This window comes from Pimephales promelas, chromosome 18 (assembly GCF_988280905.1).
Source record: "Pimephales promelas chromosome 18, fPimPro1.hap1.1, whole genome shotgun sequence".
NCBI classification, from domain to species: domain Eukaryota; kingdom Metazoa; phylum Chordata; class Actinopteri; order Cypriniformes; family Leuciscidae; genus Pimephales; species Pimephales promelas.
The window spans coordinates 19,191,649-19,215,473 of record NC_142786.1 but is presented as its reverse complement, the minus strand read 5'-3'; the positions used below and the strand labels follow the sequence as shown (position 1 = coordinate 19,215,473).

Here is a 23,825-nt window from a genome sequence, read left to right as displayed (position 1 = left end):
CGTTCGATATTGACGTCAGTTTGTAGGACAACTTATCGTGGGTTCGGGAATGTTTTGGGGTTTTTAGGCGGAAATGAGTAAAAAACGGGAAAAAAAAAGTCTGTGGTAAACATTACGCGAAGAGACTTGTTTTATTCAACAAGATAAACTACACGTGTTATAGCTCAAACGTGTATTGAGTTAAATCAGACTTTAGTCATTAAGAGATACTAATAGCCTAATAATAATTATTATATTGTTATTACATTTATTTCTTTAATGGCATGGTGGATAAATTATGAAGAAGGGTGATATTAGTTCTGAAATGTTTTTTTTTTCTCTTCTCTGTGATGAACACGAATTTCTACTTTCTAGGTCTAATAAACATAAATTAAAAAAAAAATCGAAATAAAAATTAAAAAGACAATAAAAATAAATACCAAAATGATAAATAATAATACATTAAATAAATAACAAATAGATAAAATAAATTAATGCTAAATTAATAATTTAGAAATAAAACAAAAATAAATAAACAATAGATAAATTAATAAATATCATTTTTAAAGTATTTAAAAAAATTATATTGACATAAAATAAAATGTAGGGTGAATTTTAAGTTTATATCAAATTTGTAACTAAGTCATAAATATTTGGTGAAACGGATTCAACATGCTCCTGGGTCAACATATTGGAAAAAGACTCAACCAATTGGATTTAAATAATTAATGTGTATATAATATATATATACAAAATTCAACACATTATTTTGAAATGACAAGGTAAAACACATTTTTCCTCAAACTGGGACCTCAAATAATAACTATACAATTACTAAGAAGCAAATACACTCAATTCTGTATTTTATTTGGAAATATTACTCAACAATAAAGTAAGTGAAAAATAACATTTCTTACTCTCCAACCACACTGATAAAAATGACATTTTTCAAACAAATATGGAATCACACTTCATTGCTCCATTCGATCACATTAAAGGATTGAAATCACCAGATATGAGAATACCGCTGTGGCAGATTCAAGTTTGACAAACATTTTTAGTTATTTTGGGGATGGCTGGTTGTTGTTTTTTTTTTTTTTCAGGTACATAGTTTAACAGTTTGGGTATTGCTCACAATTTTGGTCCATGAAAAATGTAAATGTAAAAAAATAAAATAAGGCAAAAAAACAAACACGTGATACCTTAATATAAGCAAGCATATCGTTACCATTTAGTATTAGTAACCCATGAAAAAAAAATCACTCGTGACTAGGAACAGCACAAAATCCCTGCAAAGTATTTTAGAAACAGGTTTCATTAAATGTGGGTTTTGCAAACATTAAAAGTACTTCAAAACATTTGCATAAATGCATAGTCATTTAAAGGCCTCACAAAGAACACATTATGGGTCTAAAATCATTCATGCATGACCGCAATCACATAGGAATGATGATGATAAATCTTACCACAAAAGAAAACTATAAATGCAGAGAAAAAAAATGACACTTTTTCATGTTGCCAAAAAAGCTGAATCATATTATATTTAAATAAATCAACAGCTCTTAACTGTAAATATCCCTCCTTCTACACAGTTTTAATTTAAAAGAGCAAATTTAAGGCTGAAAAAGATCATACTGCATTAAAACAAGTGCATATATTAAAAAAGTGGAGCTTATGTTTTTATGCTTATGATGAAATGTTGCATAAAACTTCTTACCCTGATGAGCATAGTGCAGAAGAAGTGCAGGAAAATGTGCAAACTTTAAAGACAGGGCTCGGTCTGCGTAAACAATATTTATAATAAGAACAGAAGATAACGCTGCATTGCAAACATTCACTGGCTCACACACTTCAGACGTATGAAATCCACATCAGTGCCATTAGAAAGTGTGTGTTACACTAATCCTGGCGTACCACAAGTCCTTCCAAGTGCTCTGAAAATAAAGTGAAAGTAGTACGAGGGTTTGGAGCGTGTCCTAGGTTTATCGCCCTGCTTTACATCTCTTCAAGTGTTTATGACAGATTTGCTCTTTCGCCGCTCGTGTGTTCAGGTCCAGTGAGGATCGTAGTCTCTTCAGGTCGTCACTTCTTGCCGCTTGATCCATTGATTGATTTGTTTTTTCCAGAACCTCCTTTTCTTCTTCTCGATGAACTGGTATTTCTACTTGAGCTTCTCTCTGCTAATGATAGAAATAAATAACAAATAGATAAATAATAATAAATTAAATAAATAAAAATAAATAAATAAATATATAAATAATAATAATAATAACAATAATAAATTAAAATAAAACAAAACAAATAAATAGCTACAAATAGATAAATAAATAAATAAATAAAAATATAAAATATAAAATAAATAAATAAACAAATAGATTGATAATAATAATAAAAAATTAAATTAATACAAATAAACAAATAGATACAATTAATTAAAAAATATATAAAACAAAATAAATAAAAAAATGATCAAATAGATGATAATAATAATAACAATAATAATAAATGAAATAAAAAATAATTAAAAAAATGATAAAAAAAATAAAACAACAAAAATAAATAATAAATGAAAATAAAATAAATAAATACATAGATAAATATTAAATAAAAAACATTATATATAATATAAATTATATATACACATACATACATGCATACATACACACACACATATATATATATATATACACTTACACACACATATATATATATTTAATATATATATATAATATATTTATATATAAAATAATAAATGAAAATAAATAAATAAATGCATAGAAAAATATTAAATAAAAAACTGATATATATATATATATATATAATATATATATAAATAATAAATAGATTAAAATGAAAAAGAACAAAGATAGATAATAATAAATGAAAATAAATAAATAGATAAATATTAAATAAAAACAACAAAAAAGCTAAAAAAAATTAAATAAAAAACTGATATATATATATGAAGAGTTCAGATGCAAAAGCCTCTAAATTCCATTTGAAATTTTCTTCTTTAATGATGATTTTTATCAAACTTGTATATTTAAGTTCAGTAATTTCACTTAATTAACAATTAATAGGTAATTAATAATAATAGGAATAATAGGAACTCTTCATATATATATATATATATATATATATATATACACACACACATATATATATATATATACACATACTGTATATATATATATATATATATATATATATATACACATGCATTTTTATGTGTGTGTATGTGTGTTATCAGATTATATGTTACCTTTGACAGTTTCAGGAGCGTGGTGATCCGGAGCAATAAAGCTGCTGTCATCGCAATCTGTAATACTCTGTAAAGGTTAGGAGATTCATCAGTTAATCATCATTTGATATGCAGCACAAGAGAGTTAAATAAACAAAGACTTGCACTAAAACCCAAAGGGAAATGATCATTAATGCATCATTGTGGCTCCAGCTCCCTGTGCTGCAGGGATTTTTCTTTTTGAAAATGACCAGATGACAGCGCAGAGCTGCGTTCTTGTTGAAGAATTGATTCGGAGGATTTTGGTATCGCTCTGCAAATCATGTTCTGGTATTTACCTTCAGTCTCTTCCCATAATTCTTCTCGTGCCAGACCATTCCATACAGACAGAGAAGAGTAATGAAAGCCTGGAGGGGGCAAGAGGTGTATGAGAGAAACAACACCAAAAATGATTTCAGTTATAACAATACAATGTATAAATTATCAGCATAATAATTTAAGCAAAAAGCCAAAGTGAAAAATGTGTTTCATAGTATTTGGTTTGTCCCACTTGCTCATGATTACATAATTTGCTTATTATTTCATTAGCAAAGGACCAAATAGTGAAGAATTACTGTACAAATGTAACAATTCTGTACTTTTGAATATTCGAAACATCTGAGAATAATGACAGTAACTTTGTCATATTTTATGTTTCTCTTCAGGTTTTTACACCTCACATTACACATAATTAAAAAAGGATTCAGATATGTAAATGTATAAATTGATCTTTAAACATGATTATTACAGGTGAAACTCGCAAGAATTAGAAAATCGTGCAAAGTTTTTTTTATTTATTTATTAGCTCATTACATGCAAACTTTATTAGTAATTTTGATGATTATGGATTACAGCTTATGAAAACTTTTCACAATATTCTAATTTTGAATTTGGGGTTTTCATAAGCTGCCATAATCATCAAAATTATAACAAATAAAGGCTTGAAATATCTCACTTTGCATGTAATGAGTCTATAATATATTAGTTTCAGCTTTTAATTTGATTTACTGAAATAAATAAACTTTTGCACCATATTCACCAGTAAATGGCAACAATAAGATGTAATGGTCTGTGGCTTCAAAAAGTTTGAAAACTCCTGTTCTTATTTTATTTAATTCAGATTTTAAGTGATTTTCAGTGTGATCGCAGATGCTGTATATACAGAAACAAACAAAGTGCAATCTGTAAACATTCAGTGTGTAATGTATAAACACACACTGATGCGCAGTCACAGTATAAGAACGTAGACAATATTTGTTAGGGATGCAATATCTGTTGAGAAACACGGCTCTAAAACAAATGTGCATTTTCAAAGATAATAATATACATCATATATTAATCAATTTATATATTATTGTATATATAAATATTAATAAATAAAAGAAAAAACACTCACCAAACACAAAAGCCAAAGGACAACATAGAGAACCTGTGTTTTTGAGAACAAGTCCTGTCCAAATTTGACACAAGCCAGCGCCTCCAGGAAAGCAATGGCCCTATAAAGAAGAACACAATCACACACTCATAAACGCAAACCGTTTTAAAGGAGTACTTCACTTTAAAAAAAACTTTTGCTGATAATTTACTCACCCCCATGTCATCCATGATGTTCATGTCTTTCTTTCTTCAGTCGAAAAAAAATGAAGGTTTTTGATGAAAACATTCCAGGATTTTTCTCCATATAATGGACTTCAATGGGGTCCAAAAGGTCCAAATAAGAGTTTCAGTACAGCTTCAAAGGGCTTTAAACGACACCAGACGATAAATAAGTGTCTTATCTAACGAAACGATCGGTCATTTAAAAAATAAAAAGGTTTAAGTTTTATAAGCACAAATGCTCTCCTTGCTCTGTTCTGTGATGCGCATTCGTGACTCTCCTGTTCGAACTCGTTCATCAAAAAAAGGAACAAATCTTGAGTTATTTGGTTAATTCAACGAATGAAATGAACGAATTGACTCAAAAAAAAGGTTTGTTCATTTTGATGAACGAGTTTGAACAGGAGATTCGATCAAGGCGAGCATTTGTGCTTATAAAACTTAAACTTTTTTATTTATTTTTGAAATGACCGATGGTTTCGCTAGATAAGACCCTTTTTCATCGTCTGGTGTCGTTTAAAGCCCTTTGAAGCTGCAATGAAACTCTCATTTGGACCTTGAACCGTTTGTTGCCCAATGAAGTCAATTATAAAGAGAAAATCCTGGAATATTTTCATCAAAAACCTTCATTTCTTGTCGACAGAAGAAAGAATGACATGGAAATCTTAGATGACATGGGGCTGAGTAAATTATCAGCAAAAGTTTTTTTTAGAAGTGAACTACTCCTTTAAAGCAAGAATACAGTGACCCGAAGAGTATTAGGACACTTAAACCGCACTTAATGTACGAAAATTAAGGCACAAAATTGCATGCCAGCAAATAAATACATTAATATTACGATATTTTAAAGAATGTTTGAGCAAAACTGTTGAAGTCAATGGGGTCCAACAGCAGTGACTTCTATTGTGTGGACAAAAAAAAAAAAACATAGAAGAAAGACAAATAAGTCATACAAGTTTTAAACAACATAAGGATGAGTAAATGACAGAATTTTAACTTTTAGTTTGATAACTATTGTCTATTAAAAGTGCCCAAATATATTTAGTGGTACTGTATGTCTTACAGGTTTTATGAAACCATGTACACAAAACTTTCAATAAAAATAAGTCAAGTCATCCTCATTTATATAGCGCTTTTAACAATGTCTGTTGTTTCAAAGAAGCTTTACAGAGATAAACATATAATGGGGTCCAAATCAACATTAGAGCCCACTGACTATAATTGTCAATGTCAGATTCTTCATTTCTGATGAACTTTCCCTTTAAGTCATCATATGTTTCTTATTCTAAGAGCAAATTGGAAAAACTATAATATTAAAAATCCTTGTTTCAAAAGTTATTACATAATTTTCATATTAGATAAATAAAAATGCACTTACCCAAAAACCCAACACTGTGTTCCCACTCTTTTGCACTGGGTGTCTGTTAGATATGCGTAGTATTGCCTAAATCCAAACGATAATACGAGTTATAACGGTCCATACAAGTTATTTGAGACCTCTGGTATTGAACAGTACAACGGCTGTGTGTATAAACACTAAACACCTACCAAACTTCATTATCCACAATGAGTCATATTTATTTAGAATGATTATATGGATGGAAAAATCATGGTCGGATCACGCTCGACATTAAATAAATAAATAAATAAATAAATAACAGGCTTTCTTATGATCATCAGTTCTTGTTCTCATGTCCTGCCTTTCCAGGAAAGGCTTTTAGTTTAATCATTATTTGTTTTAGGACAAATAATGATTCTGAACGTTTTGCTTTTTGAAATGCAGCAAACTGCCTCACTTCAAATGGACCAAGCATCACGCTCTTTTACACAATGTTGATGATGTTTTCAGGCTCTACTAGAACATGTTTTCCTGATTGAATGTTGATTATTTTCCTCATATTCTCCATTGTTGCGGCTCCACTCTTCCCAGTCTGTCAGTAACGCTCTGTTTACTTCCTGTCTCTATGAAGCCTAAGCACACTGTGCTCTGATTGGTCGGCTGGACCAGTGTGTTGTGATTGGTCGAGCGCTTCGAGATTGTTTGGGAAATGTCCCGCCCCTTCCCATAACCACCAGTTTAACACACTACTAACTAACTCAAACAGGCCCCGTCCCTTTATTCTGCATTATAATGAGGAATCTTGTGACGTGTTCATTCCCGGGAGAAATTCAAGACTACAATCAGGGCCGGATTAACCATTAGGGCAACTGGGAACTTTCCCAGGGGCCCACAACATCTAAGGGGCACTGGACACCAGTGGCAATCGGGAGAGTCGGGAGTTTCCCAGGTGGGCCGGTAGTGTTTCGAGGCCGCGAGGGACGGTTTGATAAAACAGAACGTATGCTTGCTCTAAGTGCCTGTCTTTAATGCAAAAAGACGCCGTTCACGTCACAGTTGAAGTGGCGTAGGTCGTAGCGCGCAAAGCAGGTGAATCAGCTTTTGATGTGCTCGAAGCGACTTCGAATCCGCCTTTTGCCGAAGTCTCTTCCCGCTTTTCCCAACACATATGAGATGTAAAATGTATAACCTAACATAGGTCTCTAGCGTTATATTTTGCCAACGAACTAAAATCAAAACCATGATATGGATTTTTGCCTTTATAAAACAGCACAAGACATTAAGAATAGGCATCCTGTTAGTGTTGGGTGATTTAAAGAAAAGTGTGCACTTTGCGCACACGATCATCATGGTCATCTGGTGTTTTCTCCTATATACAAGCTCAAGGGTTTATTTCTTGCAAGTGAAGAAATAAGGACAAAAGTATTTTAATTTTCCTATATTATAGTGTAATGTAGACTAAAATATAGGCTACTTTTGAAATATTCATTTTCATTTATATAGTATAAGCTTTATGGATTTTATGTCATAGGAATAATTATATAAATTATTTTTACATTATTCTAATAATTGTTTGTAATAATGTAATGTAGACTGAGATTCAACTAAAAAGATGTAATAATGTAATGTAGACTGAGACTCAACTAAAAAGAGCCCTGTTTATTGTCTTGGTACAAATCAATGCGTTTTCTATGTTCAACGAGCAGTTCATGGGTTGAAGCTCTTAATTTTGATCTCTCAAAGAGCACGAGATTGATGCATTTAACCTTAAAATGTACAAAATTTTCTTACGGGGGAGCATGCCCCCGAACCCCCCTAGAGGAACAGTAAATCAGTAAAACTGTAAATGCTAGGCTATATTATTAAGGGTCCACCCAACATAGTTTTACAAATTCCTATAGGAAAGAACAACCATTTATGAACTTTACTCCAGCATAGTTCAAAGTTAATTTTAAGTCAGTAAAACTGTAATGTCCTTGGACAAAATATACATTTGGCCTGCTTAAGAGGGGGCCTACAAGACATTTTGCCCAGGGCCCTCTGAACTCTTAATCCAGCCCTGACTACAATGGAGGCATTTCAGGAGTTCAGAAACACTGACACTGATATAGAGAAGAACTGGAGCTTTCTCCTGCTCAAACAGCAACATTACACACTAAACAAACATGGAAAAGAGCATCATTAATATTGTTTGGTGGAGTAAGAAGTGCCAGTACAGAGAAAGGATTGTTTCAAGGGATTATACTGAAACACAGATAAAGGTATCTGAACATTACCGCACTGTGGGGGCAGTGATGATCCCGATGAAGAGGATCCGGCACCAGCTGAGAGGATGAGACGCCTGAAACACGAAGATGTGCTTCAGGAAAAACGTGTTCAACTCTGTCAGCTGTTGGAAGGGAAAAAAAAGAGGGAAAAAGTGAGTAAAACCCAAAAGTGCATAAACGCTGAATATGTGATCTATAACCAGTGCTGTTTGTTGACATCCTTCTGGATGTATTGGGCAATTTCATATTTCCCTGCTTTACACCGGGGCCGAACCAGACACAATGTGATTGCCACGACACGATAGAAAGCATCTTTTTTGTAAATTTGGACAGCTGTCAGTACAGAGAACACAGACAAAAATCACACAGCCATACGACGGTGAATCTGACTGCAGTAGATGTGAAAGACATTAATAAAAATGATGTTTACCTGTATTTATTATTTACTTCATGTTTTTGGTCGAAGTCCACAGTAGTTGATTGCGAGTTATTATCAATGATCGTGTGTGCAAACTCGACAATCAACTACTGTGGACTTTGATGAAAACAGGAAGTAAATACAGGTAAACATAACTTTTATTCATATCTTTCACATCTACTGCAGTCAGATTCACTATGTTCAATCTGAATACAATCACTCGCATGGCTGTGCACTTGTAATGACACATCAAGGATGTTAAGAGGCTAAAAGTTATGTTAAAATGGTTAAAATTTTGTTAAAATTGACCGGAGTTCTCCTTTAATCAGAGTTTTGTCCAAACCAGCTGCAACGGTGAAACTCGAATATGGTAAAAAACTTCATTATTTCAGTAATTCAACTTAAAAGGTGAAACTAATATATTATATAGACTAATTACATGCAAAGTGATATATTTTAAGTCTTTATTTGTCATCATTTTGAAGATTATGGCTTCCTGCTTATGAAAATTATAACAAATAAATTCTTGAAATATCTCACTTTGCATGTAATGAGTCTATATAACATTAGATTCACAAAAAAAATGAACTTTTGCACAATATTCTCATTTTTTTTCAAATTTCACGTGTATGTGACATTGTGGCAGAAATAACAACATACCAAGTATTGCAATGATAATCTCAGGTACTGATTAGTACTGAAAAAAACATGGATAATTCACGTTTCGACTGTGAACAAACAAGTCTGTTCTATGACCCAAGTCTGTTCAGTCACCCAGTGTATCTTAATAATGTAATATTTATGAATTGGATTATGTATTCATATTGTTGCGAGTGCAGTGCGCTTGCAGGGAGACTCCGCCCACATGCTTTATTATTAAATTTCTCATTAACATGTTTCTTATTAAAAGTACAAAAAAATGTGCACAAAATAAATTGCACTGGCAATAATCATTATGAAATCCTGTTTATGATCAATACCAATTTTCTTTTTCAAATTTTACACAGTGATTTTATCACTATCACTCAAGGTTGAAAGTGGGGAGAAGTTTTGTGGAAAGCTGGTTTGGGTCAAAGGTGGTGTTTTTGCGTGCCATACTGATCTTAAATGTAGCATCAACAGAAAAGTTTGACAATTTTTATGTCATGTGTATTGCTGAAGCATGGCACACCTGCCATATAATCATGAAGAGGTATATTCCAGCCACCCTCTGAAACGAGGATTTGGGGTCAAACCAACGCACATACGTCCAGCTGGCGGGAGTGAACTGCATGACGGCCCGTTTCAGCTTGCCTGTGGTGGAGTGGATATCCCTGAACACACACAAAACACACACAACACTGCTTTAGCACAATACTAGACACACAGGTGAAACTCAAAAAATTTGAATATTGTGCAAAAGTTAAAGCATTTCAGTAAATCAACATAAAAGGTGAAACTAATATATTATATAGACTCATTACATGCAAAGTGAAATATTTCAAGCCTTTGTTTTAATTATGACTTATGAAAACTAATTCTAATTTTGAGTTTTCATAAATCATAATTATAACAAATAAAGGCTTGAAATATCTCACTTTGCATGTGTATATAATATATTAGTTTCACCTTTTAAGTTGAATTACTGAAATAAATGAACTTTTGCACCATACTCTAATTTTTAGAGTGTCACCTGAATGAACACCCTGGATCGCCTGATACAACAAGAATTTAGTGCTGAGCACAATGCAATAATGGAGAGTATTAATGTGTGTGAGTGAGAACTACTGCTACTGTAATAATTCGAATAATTATTCTCACAAGCTTATGAAAACAGTAATGTTTAAAGTCCCCCTGTGGTAAATAATCCAGCTTTTAATGTTGTTTATGTGTTGTTTTTAATACGCTTAAACCATGTGTAAATTCATAAGTCGACAGCATTGCTGAGTATTTCCTCCTTAAAACTGCAGTGAACCAAAGACAGTCTCAAAAACACGGTTTGAAATCACTGGTGTTTCTGACATCACAAACGACCTTGTAACCAATCAGCCAATCAACGTGTGATAGTCAACCAGTGGATCTCTGAGTGAGTGAGTGGAGGTGGGGCTCATTTGCATATTCATAGAACCACACATACTAAAATGAGGCAAGGGTGTCGAGTTACATACAAGCTATTTTAAGGCATAAGGATTTTTCTTCAAGGAATTTTTTTGTAAATATGTCATTTTGGTGATCAAAGAGGATTTTTAATGGATAAAATGATTGACTACAGGGGGACTTTAAGTGAATTTGTCATTTCTGCAACACTAGTGCCAGCAAATGGATATATACATATACAAGCCTATTACAAATGTTGGTTTCAGACACAGATTAATGGTAAAAAGAGCTTACTTGATACTGGCCCAGTGGTAGGTACGCATCTCTAAAAAGTGACACACAGTCATACCAAGACAAATCCCTCCTCCATTGCACAAAAGGATGTCAAGAATGACTTGATCCCACCAGCACTCTGCAAAGTTTGGCAGGAGGTGCATGAAGAACAACTGAATGAGGAAGAAAGATAGAGAAGAGAGACACATAAAGCAACACTATTGTGCATATGTGCACAAGTCGATCTGATTGGTTAAAAGGTAATACTTTGTGAAGTCAAACTTTGTTTTTGAGACTGTCTTTGGTTTTATTAAGTGGATTCTTAGTCAAAGAGCTCTTTGTCATACTTGCTTTACTGTAATTCTTGCAGATTACTAAATCTAAGTTACGTATGAGGAAGTTGCTCAATGAGTATTTAGTTTCAAAGGTATTCGCTTGGGAAAGACACACACCCACTTATGGTGTCAAATCAAAAATCATATCCTAAAAAAGTCTTTATAGATAGAATAAATCATATTTCACTTTTATTCAGCAAGCATGCATTAAATTAACCAAAAGTGCTATAATGTTACAAAAGATTCTAACTTTATCCGTTTTAAGAAAATACATCATGGTTTCCACACAAATATTAAGCAGCACAACTGTTTTCAACACTGATAATATTCATAAATGTTTCTTGAACATCAAATCATCATATTAGAGTGATTTCTGAAGGATCATGTGAACTCTGAAGACTGGAGTAATGATGCTGAAAATTCACAGGAATAAATTACACTTTAACATTCATATAGAAACCTGTCTGTCTGGTTTGGTTCACCATACTACGCATGCACAGACTCAACGCACAATGTTAGAGGCCGTTGCAAATTGCATCGAACACTAGACACTAGTCTACGCTTTGAAGAGGAGCTGGAAGTGCTGTATACAGTACTAAACAATATAATATGAGTTTAATCATCTTCGATGGGAAATGTAGTTTTGCGGCGCATACAGAGGGAGCAGATGAAGACACCAGGACAGCATACTTTCACACACAAAAAAAAATAAATTAAAAATCACAAAAAATATAAAAGAACAACATTGATGATAATAATAATAAGAAGAAGAAGAAGAAGAAGAAGAAATATTTTTCAACATCGATCATAAGAAATGTTTCCTGAGAAGCAAATCAGCATATTAAAATTATTTCTGAAGGATCAAGTGATCAAGCCATATACAGAATAAATTACATTTTAAATATTAATAAAATATGTATTTATATTATTTTATGTTAAAATAGTTATTTAATATATGAAAAAAATAACATTTTATGTATAATTTTTCCAATTTAAAGCTGTAATGATTTTCATAATTACTGTTTTACTGTATTGTTTTACATTGAAAATATTGTTTCTTAAAAGTTAACTTAATTTATTTCTGCTATTTCAATTTAATATTTCAAGGCAGTCCAATATTTGGAGCTCTAATGTAATGATCTGATGATCAAGAAACATTTATGAATATTATCAATGATGAAACAGTTGTGCTGCTTAATATTTGTGATTTATTACAATTTGGACAAGAAAATGTACAATTTTAAATGAACGGTTGATGGATGGAGAGAGTCATATATATATATATATATATATATATATATATATATATATATGTATATAATATATATATATATATGTATATGTATATATATATATATATATATATGTATATATATATATATATATATATATATATATATACACATACAGTACTGTGCAGAAGTCTAAGGCACACTAGTATTTTCGCCGTAAAGAAATTGTTTTAAGCCAGTTATTTATATATTTTGTTGTAGTGTCTCAGTAGGAAATATCAGTTTTCATTTCCAGACATTAATTGTGCCATTAATTGTAATGATCCAGTGAAATTTTTGAATGCACAAGGATTCTGACAACAGCCAATGCTCCACACGGAGGTCGGATCTCACCATCATCGAGTGCATCTGAAATTATATGAAGAAACAGAAAAAACTGAGACTAAGACCAAAACAACTGCGGCAACATTTCCAAAACCTGCAAAAAACTAAAAACTATGTGCAATACCAGGACAAAAGCTGTTTTAAACGTAAAGGGTACTGTAGCTTTGCAGGCAGGCAGGCAGGCACTACCTTCGAGATGTTGCCAAAGTTCTTCTGGTCTTAGTCTCTGTTTTTTCTGTTTCTTCATATAATTTCAGATGCACTCGATGATGGTGAGATCCGACCTCTGTGTGGAGCATTGGCTGTTGTCAGAATCCTTGTGCATTCAAAAATTTCACTGGATTATTACAATTAATGGCACAATTAATGTCTGGAAATGTAAACTGATATTTCCTACTGAGACACTACAACAAAATATATAAATAACTGGCTTAAAACCATTTCTTTGAGGCGAAAATACTAGTGTGCCTTAGACTTCTGCACAGTACTGTATGTGTATATATATATATATATATATATATATACATACAAATATGACTCTCTCCATCCATCAACCGTTCGTTTAAAATTTTACATTTTCTTGTCCAAATTGTAATAAATCACAAATATTAAGCAGCACAACTGTTTTCATCATTGATAATATTCATAAATGTTTCTTGATCATCAGATCATTACATTAGAGTGATTTCTGAAGGATCATGTGAAACTGAAGACTAGAGTGATGATGCTTAAAATCCAGCTTTTGATCACAGGAATAAATCACGCTTTAAAATATATTCACATAGGAAACAGCTGTTTTACATTGGAATAATATTTCACAATATTAACTTCTTTCAAAAACATGATGCACTACCTCTGTGAGCTCCCACGTGATGCTGATGGTCCAGCAGAGGCCGTAGCTGCGGATGAGCAGAGCTTTCATCGCCCAACCCCAGAAATGACTGAAGGCAAAGATGTCAAAGTGACTCATGATGCGCTCCCACGTGATGTTGTGACAGTTTATCGCATACTCCTGTGGGATTAAAATATATAATGGGATTAAAATGTATAAATAAATCAAATGCATGTAAGGTCCATGCACAGCGAGACGAAAATTCTCGTCCGAAGTTTTTGCAGATTAAAAATGTTGTCAATAACTTTTACACACTGCCTCTGAAACTTTCATCCATCATGAAAAAAAAAACATTTCTGCATTTTTCGCATCCATAGTTCATTTTCAAAGTTTCAACATTTAGAAAGAAAGAAAGAAAGAAAGAAAGAAAGAAAGAAAAAAAGAAAGATTTCGACTTTAATCTCGAAGCATTCCGACTTCAATCTCTCGAAGCATTCCGACTTCAATCTCTCGAAGCATTCCGACTTCAATCTCTCGAAGCATTCCGACTTCAATCTCTCGAAGCATTCCGACTTCAATCTCTCGAAGCATTCAGACTTCCATCTCTCGAAGCATTCCGACTTCCATCTCTCGAAGCATTCCGACTTCCATCTCTCGAAGCATTCCGACTTCCATCTCTCGAAGCATTCCGACTTCCATCTCTCGAAGCATTCCGACTTCAATCTCTCGAAGCATTCCGACTTCAATCTCTCGAAGCATTCCGACTTCAATCTCTCGAAGCATTCCGACTTCAATCTCTCGAAGCATTCCGACTTCCATCTCTCGAAGCATTCCGACTTCCATCTCTCGAAGCATTCCGACTTCCATCTCTCGAAGCATTCCGACTTCCATCTCTCGAAGCATTCCGACTTCCATCTCTCGAAGCATTCCGACTTCCATCTCTCGAAGCATTCCGACTTCCATCTCTCGAAGCATTCCGACTTCCATCTCTCGAAGCATTCCGACTTCAATCTCTCGAAGCATTCCGACTTCAATCTCTCGAAGCATTCCGACTTCAATCTCTCGAAGCATTCCGACTTCAATCTGGAAGCATTCCGACTTCAATCTCTCGAAGCATTCCGACTTCAATCTCTCGAAGCATTCCGACTTCAATCTCTCGAAGCATTCCGACTTCAATCTCTCGAAGCATTCCGACTTCAATCTCTCGAAGCATTCCGACTTCAATCTCGAAGCATTCCGACTTCAATCTCGAAGCATTCCGACTTCAATCTCTCGAAGCATTCCGACTTCAATCTCTCGAAGCATTCCGACTTCAATCTCTCGAAGCATTCCGACTTCAATCTCTCGAAGCATTCCGACTTCAATCTCTCGAAGCATTCCGACTTCAATCTCTCGAAGCATTCCGACTTCAATCTCGAAGCATTCCGACTTCAATCTCTCGAAGCATTCCGACTTCAATCTCTCGAAGCATTCCGACTTCAATCTCTCGAAGCATTCCGACTTCAATCTCTCGAAGCATTCCGACTTCAATCTCTCGAAGCATTCCGACTTCAATCTCTCGAAGCATTCCGACTTCAATCTCTCGAAGCATTCCGACTTCAATCTCGAAGCATTCCGACTTCAATCTCTCGAAGCATTCCGACTTCAATCTCTCGAAGCATTCCGACTTCAATCTCTCGAAGCATTCCGACTTCAATCTCGAAGCATTCCGACTTCAATCTCTCGAAGCATTCCGACTTCAATCTCGAAGCATTCCGACTTCAATCTCTCGAAGCATTCCGACTTCAATCTCGAAGCATTCCGACTTCAATCTCGAAGCATTCCGACTTCAGTCTCGAAGCATTCCGACTTCAATCTCGAAGCATTCCGACTTCAATCTCTCGAAGCATTCCGACTTCAATCTCTCGAAGCATTCCGACTTCAATCTCTCGAAGCATTCCGACTTCAATCTCGAAGCATTCCGACTTCAATCTCGAAGCATTCCGACTTCAATCTCAGTCTCGAAGCATTCCGACTTCAATCTCGAAGCATTCCGACTTCAATCATTTGGCTTTCATCTCGAAATGTTAGATTTTTTACATTGCAGTACTGAATATATATCGTCCAATATTTTATAAATAAGTCCTTTTAAGTCTCAAAATAAAAGTCATTTCTTCCATAGTATACATTTCTTTAACAATTTCTATCCATTATCTAAGTCAGGGGTATCTGGCTTATACCAATGCCTTTGCTATTAAGTCTATTAAGCTACACTTGATATACATCAAGAGTATATACTTTGTATATAACAAGATATACATCTCCTGTCAACACTGGGTGTGTGTTTGGCATTTTCAGAGGTGTTTGACAATTCAGAGCCACCGAATCACGAATACGAATGCGAAATGTCAAGGACTTGAAGCTGTTTTTCTCTTGGTTAACGCTTTACCATCAGTGGTATCCACAGATCCACTGAGAGTCAATGCCAATGGACAGAGAAATAATTCTATTGGCTGAGCGTCCGCAGCCAGACTGTGGAAACCTCTTACAGACCGCTTACAAACATTAATCATGATTCACTGGATTAGAAACACACACACACACACACTTAATAAGGGAGGGTTTTAAACTACACAGCTCAGACATAATCTGAGCATGACGTGAACACGATCGGCTATAGAAATTAATACGATTGTCACAGAGCAATAGACAAAGATGATATTATGCCGGAAATCATAGATTATATGACACTGAACCAGTGTTATTGTGAACAAAAACTGAAACTATTAAAGACATTTCTGTTCATTAAAATAAAGCTGAAAAAAACTAAAGTTAGAAATGTTGAAGTTGAAGCATTAACTGGAAATAAATAAAAAATAAAACGAGCTGAAACTAAAACTGAAAGAAGAATAAATGAAACCTAAAAAACATTTTTTATCTAATAAAATTACAGCACATATACAAATGACAAACTTAAAATTATAAATGAAAAATAATTCAGAATATAAATAAAACTAAAATAAAAACTAAAATAACACTGCACTGAACACAAGTATTTATTCATTAGAGCACAACAGTCGGTTCGGGAAGTAAAAACTTTCATTCATTTTCTATAGGGAAATTGATTTTTAAGGATAACTTATAAACCTTTATAGACAGACCTACTGTGAGTGAGGTTGTTAATCGGTGGTTGTACCTTCTGTTGAAATCACCATGCAGCCCACACTATTTCAACTCAGTTTTTACAATAATCACATTTAACTATGGAGTTAGGGTTAGCTCAAAATACTTAATTAGCTCCGTCCACTCCCATGAAGCACTGCTAATTACGTATTTGAGTCGGTTTTAAATTTTTTACTGTATTTTGCAATACACTTAAAACATATTGCTTATTTAAATCACCAATTTTAACTTAGTAGTTTTATATTTCTCCATTGTTTTTAATTCAATCAAATTTAATTCTTACCCTCACAAAAATAATTAATAAGTCTGATTTTTAAATACTTTTTTTTTTTTTTTTTGCTTCAAATCAGTAGTTAGCTGATTGGTCAGGTTAATGGCTTATAATGCTTTTTATAAATTCCCTATGGGGAAAATTAACAGAAAAAAACACTTCCAATGCAGCTGGAAAAAAAATGGACTCTATTAAACTTCCCTAGGCTAAATGTTCAATAATTATAATTATGGGTTAGGGTTGGTCTCTGTTTATCTTGTTATGTAAATGGTTAGTAAAAAAAAATTATGAGACTCCAATGAAAGCCAAGGATCCACGGTGGAAAATAATGATTGACTATAATGCATCTTAACAAGATGAAAGATGGTAGAAATGCAGTGAGGGAAGCTCAGGTGATCTTTGTGAATGAATAATAGTCTCCTAGAGTTTTGTTATTGTTGACATAAAAACAATATGATGAAATATTTTTCCCATTTATAGCCTAAGCTCACCATGATATCTGCTTCCCGTGTGGCGTAACGTAGATTGGGATCCAGCCAATACAACAGTGTCTTCACCTGATCCAGGTTCAGGAAGATGAGGAACACCAGGAAGAGGAAGTAAAGGACACTAAGACCTGACGAAAGCACCATAAATCAAGACCCTGGAGGTTAAACCAACAGAGCTGCTGATAAGGGAACACAAAAGAAAAGACTCACCAAAAACCATGCGCCATATTGCAGGATGTGGTCTTGTGAAAGGACCTAAAAAACGAGGGAAAGTAGCCATCAAATATGTTGTTGTTCCTATTTTTAAATAAACGCTTGTGCTTTCATTGGGAAGCTTGGATTCAGCTTTATATATTTGTGTTGCATGCAAGAAATGGGTTTTAAAAGATATGAGAGCAAGCAAATAAATAAAGCATTTCCCTTTAATGAAAGCACTCAGTTAAACAGTGTTTTGTTAAAGCAAACGGAGAATGACTGTACCGTTGGGGAATGCAAGAATACTGATAACAAGAAAGAAAGAGACGACCAGCAGGAGACCCACATGCAGGTTATTATCAGGATAACTATCATCCCTGCAACAAGAAAAACACGAGGTGCAGATAACAAATCAGAGACATGATGACGTCATGTCACCTTTCACAATGTCACCAGACTTACTGGCGTGGCAAATGAATGGAGAATGACATAGATCAGTGTTAAAATCACTGAGATACAAGTGGTTCATTCCATGTCATTTATGTTGTGAAAAAAATACATAAATGAAGAAGAAAGCCAAAATATTCAACGGCATTGATGTATGTTTACGAAGTAATTGCCGTTTCGTAGAGGAGGGTCAAAATAACAATTTTAACCTTTGGAGCCAAATACAGGGGGGTAAAAATGTCTATAGAAAGATGTTAGCATCATTATTTTATTTTTACACAGAGACAGGTGGGTCTATTAGTTAAATATGTTGACTTTATCAAACTTTGTTGCATTATATCATGTCAACAGTGACGGTTCAAAAATAGAATGCCTATAACTCGAGAAGTATTAAAGATATCTTAATATCAATATAGATTCTGGTTCTTAACCAACTTTTCTTTTGGTATCTCCATTTTAAAGGCCCTATATGGTTCAAACCCAGAGATATGGAGATCTTAATGCAGCTCCATGAGTAAATTATACACACATTTTTAATGGTCAAAAATCCTTTTGGCTCAAAATCTCATGTGAGAATTGTCCTTTTGACCCACCTCTCCAAAATAGTGCATTACTCAGTAAATATCCAGCCATAACATTTCATATTTTGGCTTTCATCAATAATGTCTTTCTTCAGAAAAATGTTCAAAAAATATGTACAGAATAAAAAAATTGGTTGATTTGACAATATTTTGATTAAAAATACGCTTCGGTTTTGAGTCAACACTGTAACTCAAGTCACATAAATAAACATACATAATAAATAAATAAACTCATATCAATAGAAGTTTTGAATTTTTTAACAATAAGGCAGTTGTTTGTAACAAACATCAACATACTTGAGCTGACATGATGCTGTCAGTCACGGGACACCTCCCCTTACTCACCTCGTAAACGCAAAGTACATTATGCTGACGACGGTGAACGTCAGTAAAGTAATGGTGTGCGGTTTGTAGAAGAAGTCAAGGGTGATATCCTCCACTTGTTGCTCGTTAATCATCCGAAAGTGAAGTTTATAATTCGCGTCATCTTTACTGAGCATCCTGGAGCCCTGACTTAGCGCCATGGCGAGTCTCTCCTCCAAACTGTGTCTGAGTTTAATAATCTCTGGCCGAAGTTGAGTGTGTCGAGTCGCTCTCACCGCCCTGTTTCAGTCGACTTCATTGGCTGGGTTAAAGGCGGGAGGCTATAAGAGCTTCTCTCATTTGCAGGGCTTTATTTCAGGCGTGGTTGTTCAGGGTTTGGCGACACTACCATCTTCTGGCGTGAATGCGGATCTGCTCGGGTATATAATGAGGAAGTTCAGAAGAAGTTCACAATTTATTTTTTATTTATTATCATTTTATTTTTTTATTGAATTTCAAGAATTACAATTACAGTCAGGGGTACATTGAATAAACTAAATAAAAAAAACATGAAAAGACAAACAAAGCAGTGACAAACTTAAGTTAAACAAAAATGTGAAAATGTTCAGAAGAAGTTCACAAGTTCACGTTAGTTATTCAATCCAGTCTGAAATCAGTTTAATCTAATCTGAATCTAAAAAATCAAATCAAAAATGAAATCACTCTAAAAAAATAAAAAATAAATGCTACACTGGGTCAAATATGGACAAACACAACCGTTGGGTTTACAATTTTAAGTGATTTAAAAAATAAAACGTGTCAAATATAGACACACAATCGTTGGGTTAAAATATATACATGTGTGTGTGTGTGTGTGTGTGTGTGTGTGTGTGTGTGTGTGTGTGTGTGTGTGTGTGTGTGTGTGTGTGTGTGTGTGTGTGTGTGTCAAATATAGACAAACACAATAGTTGGGTAAAAATTTTAAATAAATATATGTGTCAAATATGGACAAACACAACCTTTGGGTTTAAAAATTTATTTAAAAAATGTGTCAAATATGGATATACACAAATGTTGGGTTTAATTTTTTTATTTAAAAAATGTGTCAAATATCAACAAACATAACCATTGGGTTTAAAATTTAAATTTAAAAATTGAAACAATGTGTCAAAAATGGACAAACACAAATGTTGGGTTTTAATTTTTGATAAAAAAAAAATCTAAACAAATTGAAAATTTAGTTTAGGACTCAGGAAGCTTTATTGGCAGATTTATATAAATACATATACATATTGTGTGCCATTAAAAAGTGCATTTATATTAAATGTATATTATTAATTATATTTTGCATTAAATTACTATTTTTATTAAATATAATATATTTATTTATGTATGTATTTATTAAGGCATATTTTAATACAATACATTTAATGCATATTTTTCCTTGACAGTGCTATCAATAACTAAATGAGGGTGTGTTTGTTTGTTTGTTTTTTTGTTTGTTTGTTTGTTTGTTTAGTTAAAATCCAGTAGATATTATTCACTAAATACATTACATTTGATTGCATCTTTGAGTGCTGTGTGGCAATCCAAATGATATCTTGGTATGTTTGCATTTGTGTCTAGGTGACATAGTGACAATCTGTCAAGCCATGGTCAAATGCAGCAAATAAAAGGAAATGAAACCTCGTGTGAGCTGTATGTCCATTGGGATTGTGGTCTATTATGTGGCATTTTTACATCTAATTGGTTCCCAGTCTGCCAAGGGATCCACAGTAAATTGACCATATAGAGAAACTTACTGAGCTTTGTGAACAAATATTCTGTGTGTTAGAAACATTTAACCGTACAGAAACCATCAATTTTGCAGTTTGCCTATATAGACAGAGTTTTGTTTCACATTTGTCCCATCATTTACTCTTAAAAATAAAGGTTCCAAAAGGGGATTTTCACAGCAATGCCATAGTAACTCTAAAATATGATTGTTTTAACCCAATTTTGAGTCAAATATGGACAAACCCAGCTGTTGTGTTAAATTTATAAATTGCATTTATTTTTTAATCTAACATTTGGGTTTGTCCATATTTGACCCAAAATTGGGTTGAAACAACCCAGCATTTTTTTTAGAGTGGAAGAACCTGTCAGTGAACATTCTTTTCAAAGTACATTCTAAAATCTAAAGAAACAATCCACTATAAATAACTTTTTATGGAATGTTAAAGTTCCCATAATTGCCAATATGAACCTTTATAACGCAGAACTTCAATCTTAAAATATGAAAGTGCATCATAATATTTTTACAGCTATGCAAACATCTAAAAAAATAATTATTAAATCAACTATTTAAATATTTATTTCAATGTTTATTGTGTAAAAATTATAAATTCTAAAATTAAAACTATAACAGAAGGTAGCCTATTGTATTTTTACAGCTTGTTTATAATATAGCCTTATTAATAAATAAGTAAATACATTTAATAAAATGTAAATAAATTAAAAAATATGATAATGTCCAATAAGACCCTTAGACAAACTGAAATTCCTATAAAATAATAATAAAAATGGGTCATAACAGTTTTGCCACTATGTTTTATTTAGGCTATTTATTTAAAAGAAAAACACTAAATAGTGAGAAAACAGTGTCTTGTTCAAATATTTAGCCTAGTTAAAATTCTGATGAAATAAACCAGTGACTAATTAACTCTGGATGGCACGTTTGTTCTAGTAATCAATTACCAGTGTAAAGCCGTGTTTTATTTTTGACGAACAGAGCCAAGGCAACATCACAGGTGACGTGACCTCTGGAACAGGGTCAGATTTATTGTAGCAACGAACCGTAGCAACGCAGAGAGTCCGTGACGACGATACTCGCGCGCTCGTGGATCATGTGTTGGAATGTTTAATAACTTCACACGTATTCGAATAGAATTCGCATCGAGAGCGCGCAATCCTGATAAACATGGGATGCGGGAGCTCCAAAATCACGGTGGTTGAACCCGTGAAACCGAGCAGTCTGAACGGAAATGAGGTAGGTTTTAAAATGATTTTGTTAATTCATAATGAAAGGAATATGAGTGAGTCGACAGTATATAATAGCCTATGTTGAAAGATAAAGGGCTATGTTTTTCCACACAACTTTGATTTTTTTTGCTTATATTTAATATAGTCTTTAGATGAATAATTAAAGACGATGAAAACCAACCAACATAAACTTAGCTAGGGCCTACTGTGTCTTAAAGGGATAGTTCACACAAAAATGTAAATTCTGTCGCCTCAAATTGTTCCAAACCTGTAGCCTATGAATTTATTTGTTCTGCTGAACATTATTTTGAAGAATGTTTGCTCAAAATATGGACAAACACAACCGTTGGGTTTAACATTTTAATTACAAAATTGAAACAATGTGTCAAATATAGACAAACACAACCTTTGGGTTTAAAAATGTAATTAAAAAATTGAAACAATGTGTCAAAAATTTAGTAACCAAAGTTTTGGGGCTTCAAATTAACTTCCATAAAAGATACCATGGAAGTCAATGGTGCCCAACGTCAATTTGGTACAAACATTCTTCAAAATATATTATTTTGCATTAAACAGAAGAAAGAAACTAATACAGGTTTGGAATAAAATGAGAGTGAGTAAATTATTTTTTGGGGGGGTGAAGTATCCCTAAGATCTCATTTGATCAACTATTAACAAGACAAGAGGTAATCAGTCTTAATTTTTATTTTATTTTTATTCAAATTAGACCAATCTACTCTTTTATTTAACCGACTAGGACCAATCTTTAAGACGATATTTAGATTGAGCAGTTTATGCAAACAGACACACTGGCTTACTGATCTTGGTTTATCCAAGTCAAACCCACAACGCATTCTCACCCCAAGGCGTCACCTTTGACCATGCTTCAATATTTGACGTTTTAGGCGCCCTTTAGCGTCACTTACATGACGCGATCCTACGGCGTCACCTAACTGACGCTAAAGGAAAGCGTCAGTTAGAGGACGCGGTTAGGTTTAGGTGTGGGGTGGGGGTAGGGTACACGCGATCCTAGGGCGTCATCTAACTGACGCTAAAGGGCGCCTAAAGCGTCAGATATTGAAGCATGTCCAAATGCTTCCCACGGCGTCAGTTAGGTGACGCCTTGGGAGTGAGAATGGGCTGAAACCCATCTAAAACCAGCCTAACTCAGCTCAGAGCCCATGTAGACTGGCAGTGTTTTGTTATTGTTATCTGTTATTATATATAGTTTGCAGTGGCTCAGGTAGGATCCCGTGGCGAGTCCGCTGTGTCTAAGATGACCACAGACAGCGGGGTCAGTCTGGATGCGAAAGAGCCAGTCGTTCTCCCCGGATCTGTTCCTGGAC

At 33.7% G+C, this 23,825-nt stretch overlaps 2 protein-coding genes across 2 annotated transcripts in view; one reads left to right on the top strand and one right to left on the bottom strand.

Annotated features, from left to right (window-relative positions):
- Positions 1 to 825: 825 nt before the first annotated feature.
- On the bottom strand, positions 826 to 19,775 carry ptdss1b (phosphatidylserine synthase 1b). The gene is made up of 13 exons (XM_039680987.2): positions 19,501 to 19,775; positions 18,413 to 18,504; positions 18,143 to 18,187; positions 17,936 to 18,060; positions 14,033 to 14,191; positions 11,250 to 11,401; positions 10,051 to 10,192; positions 8,471 to 8,583; positions 6,234 to 6,299; positions 4,656 to 4,755; positions 3,559 to 3,627; positions 3,242 to 3,308; positions 826 to 2,159 (listed from the first exon to the last, which is right to left on the bottom strand). The coding sequence occupies exons 1-13, from the start codon at positions 19,677 to 19,679 to the stop codon at positions 2,062 to 2,064; spliced, it is 1,407 nt and encodes a 468-aa protein (XP_039536921.2). The 5' UTR covers positions 19,680 to 19,775; the 3' UTR covers positions 826 to 2,061.
- Positions 19,776 to 22,281: 2,506 nt separating this feature from the next.
- stmnd1 (stathmin domain containing 1) overlaps positions 22,282 to 23,825 on the top strand; it is a 6,931-nt gene continuing 5,387 nt past the window's right edge. Inside the window, exons 1-2 of the mRNA XM_039680587.2 lie at positions 22,282 to 22,486; positions 23,708 to 23,825. The exon at positions 23,708 to 23,825 is cut by the window's right edge and continues 18 nt beyond it. Coding sequence (XP_039536521.2) covers positions 22,418 to 22,486; positions 23,708 to 23,825 — 187 coding nt within the window. The 5' untranslated portion in view covers positions 22,282 to 22,417. The remainder of the gene's footprint in view (positions 22,487 to 23,707) is intronic.

Coding starts and splice junctions, on each gene's coding strand:
- ptdss1b (XM_039680987.2), bottom strand. CDS start 19,679: ATGGCGCTAAGTCAGGGCTCCAGGATGCTCAGTAAAGATGACGCGAAT. Junction 18,188..18,412: donor TATTCTTGCATTCCCCAACG/GTACAGTCATTC, acceptor CTCGTTTTTTAG/GTCCTTTCACAAGACCACAT. Junction 4,756..6,233: donor ACACAGTGTTGGGTTTTTGG/GTAAGTGCATTT, acceptor TCTTCTTTATAG/GGCCATTGCTTTCCTGGAGG.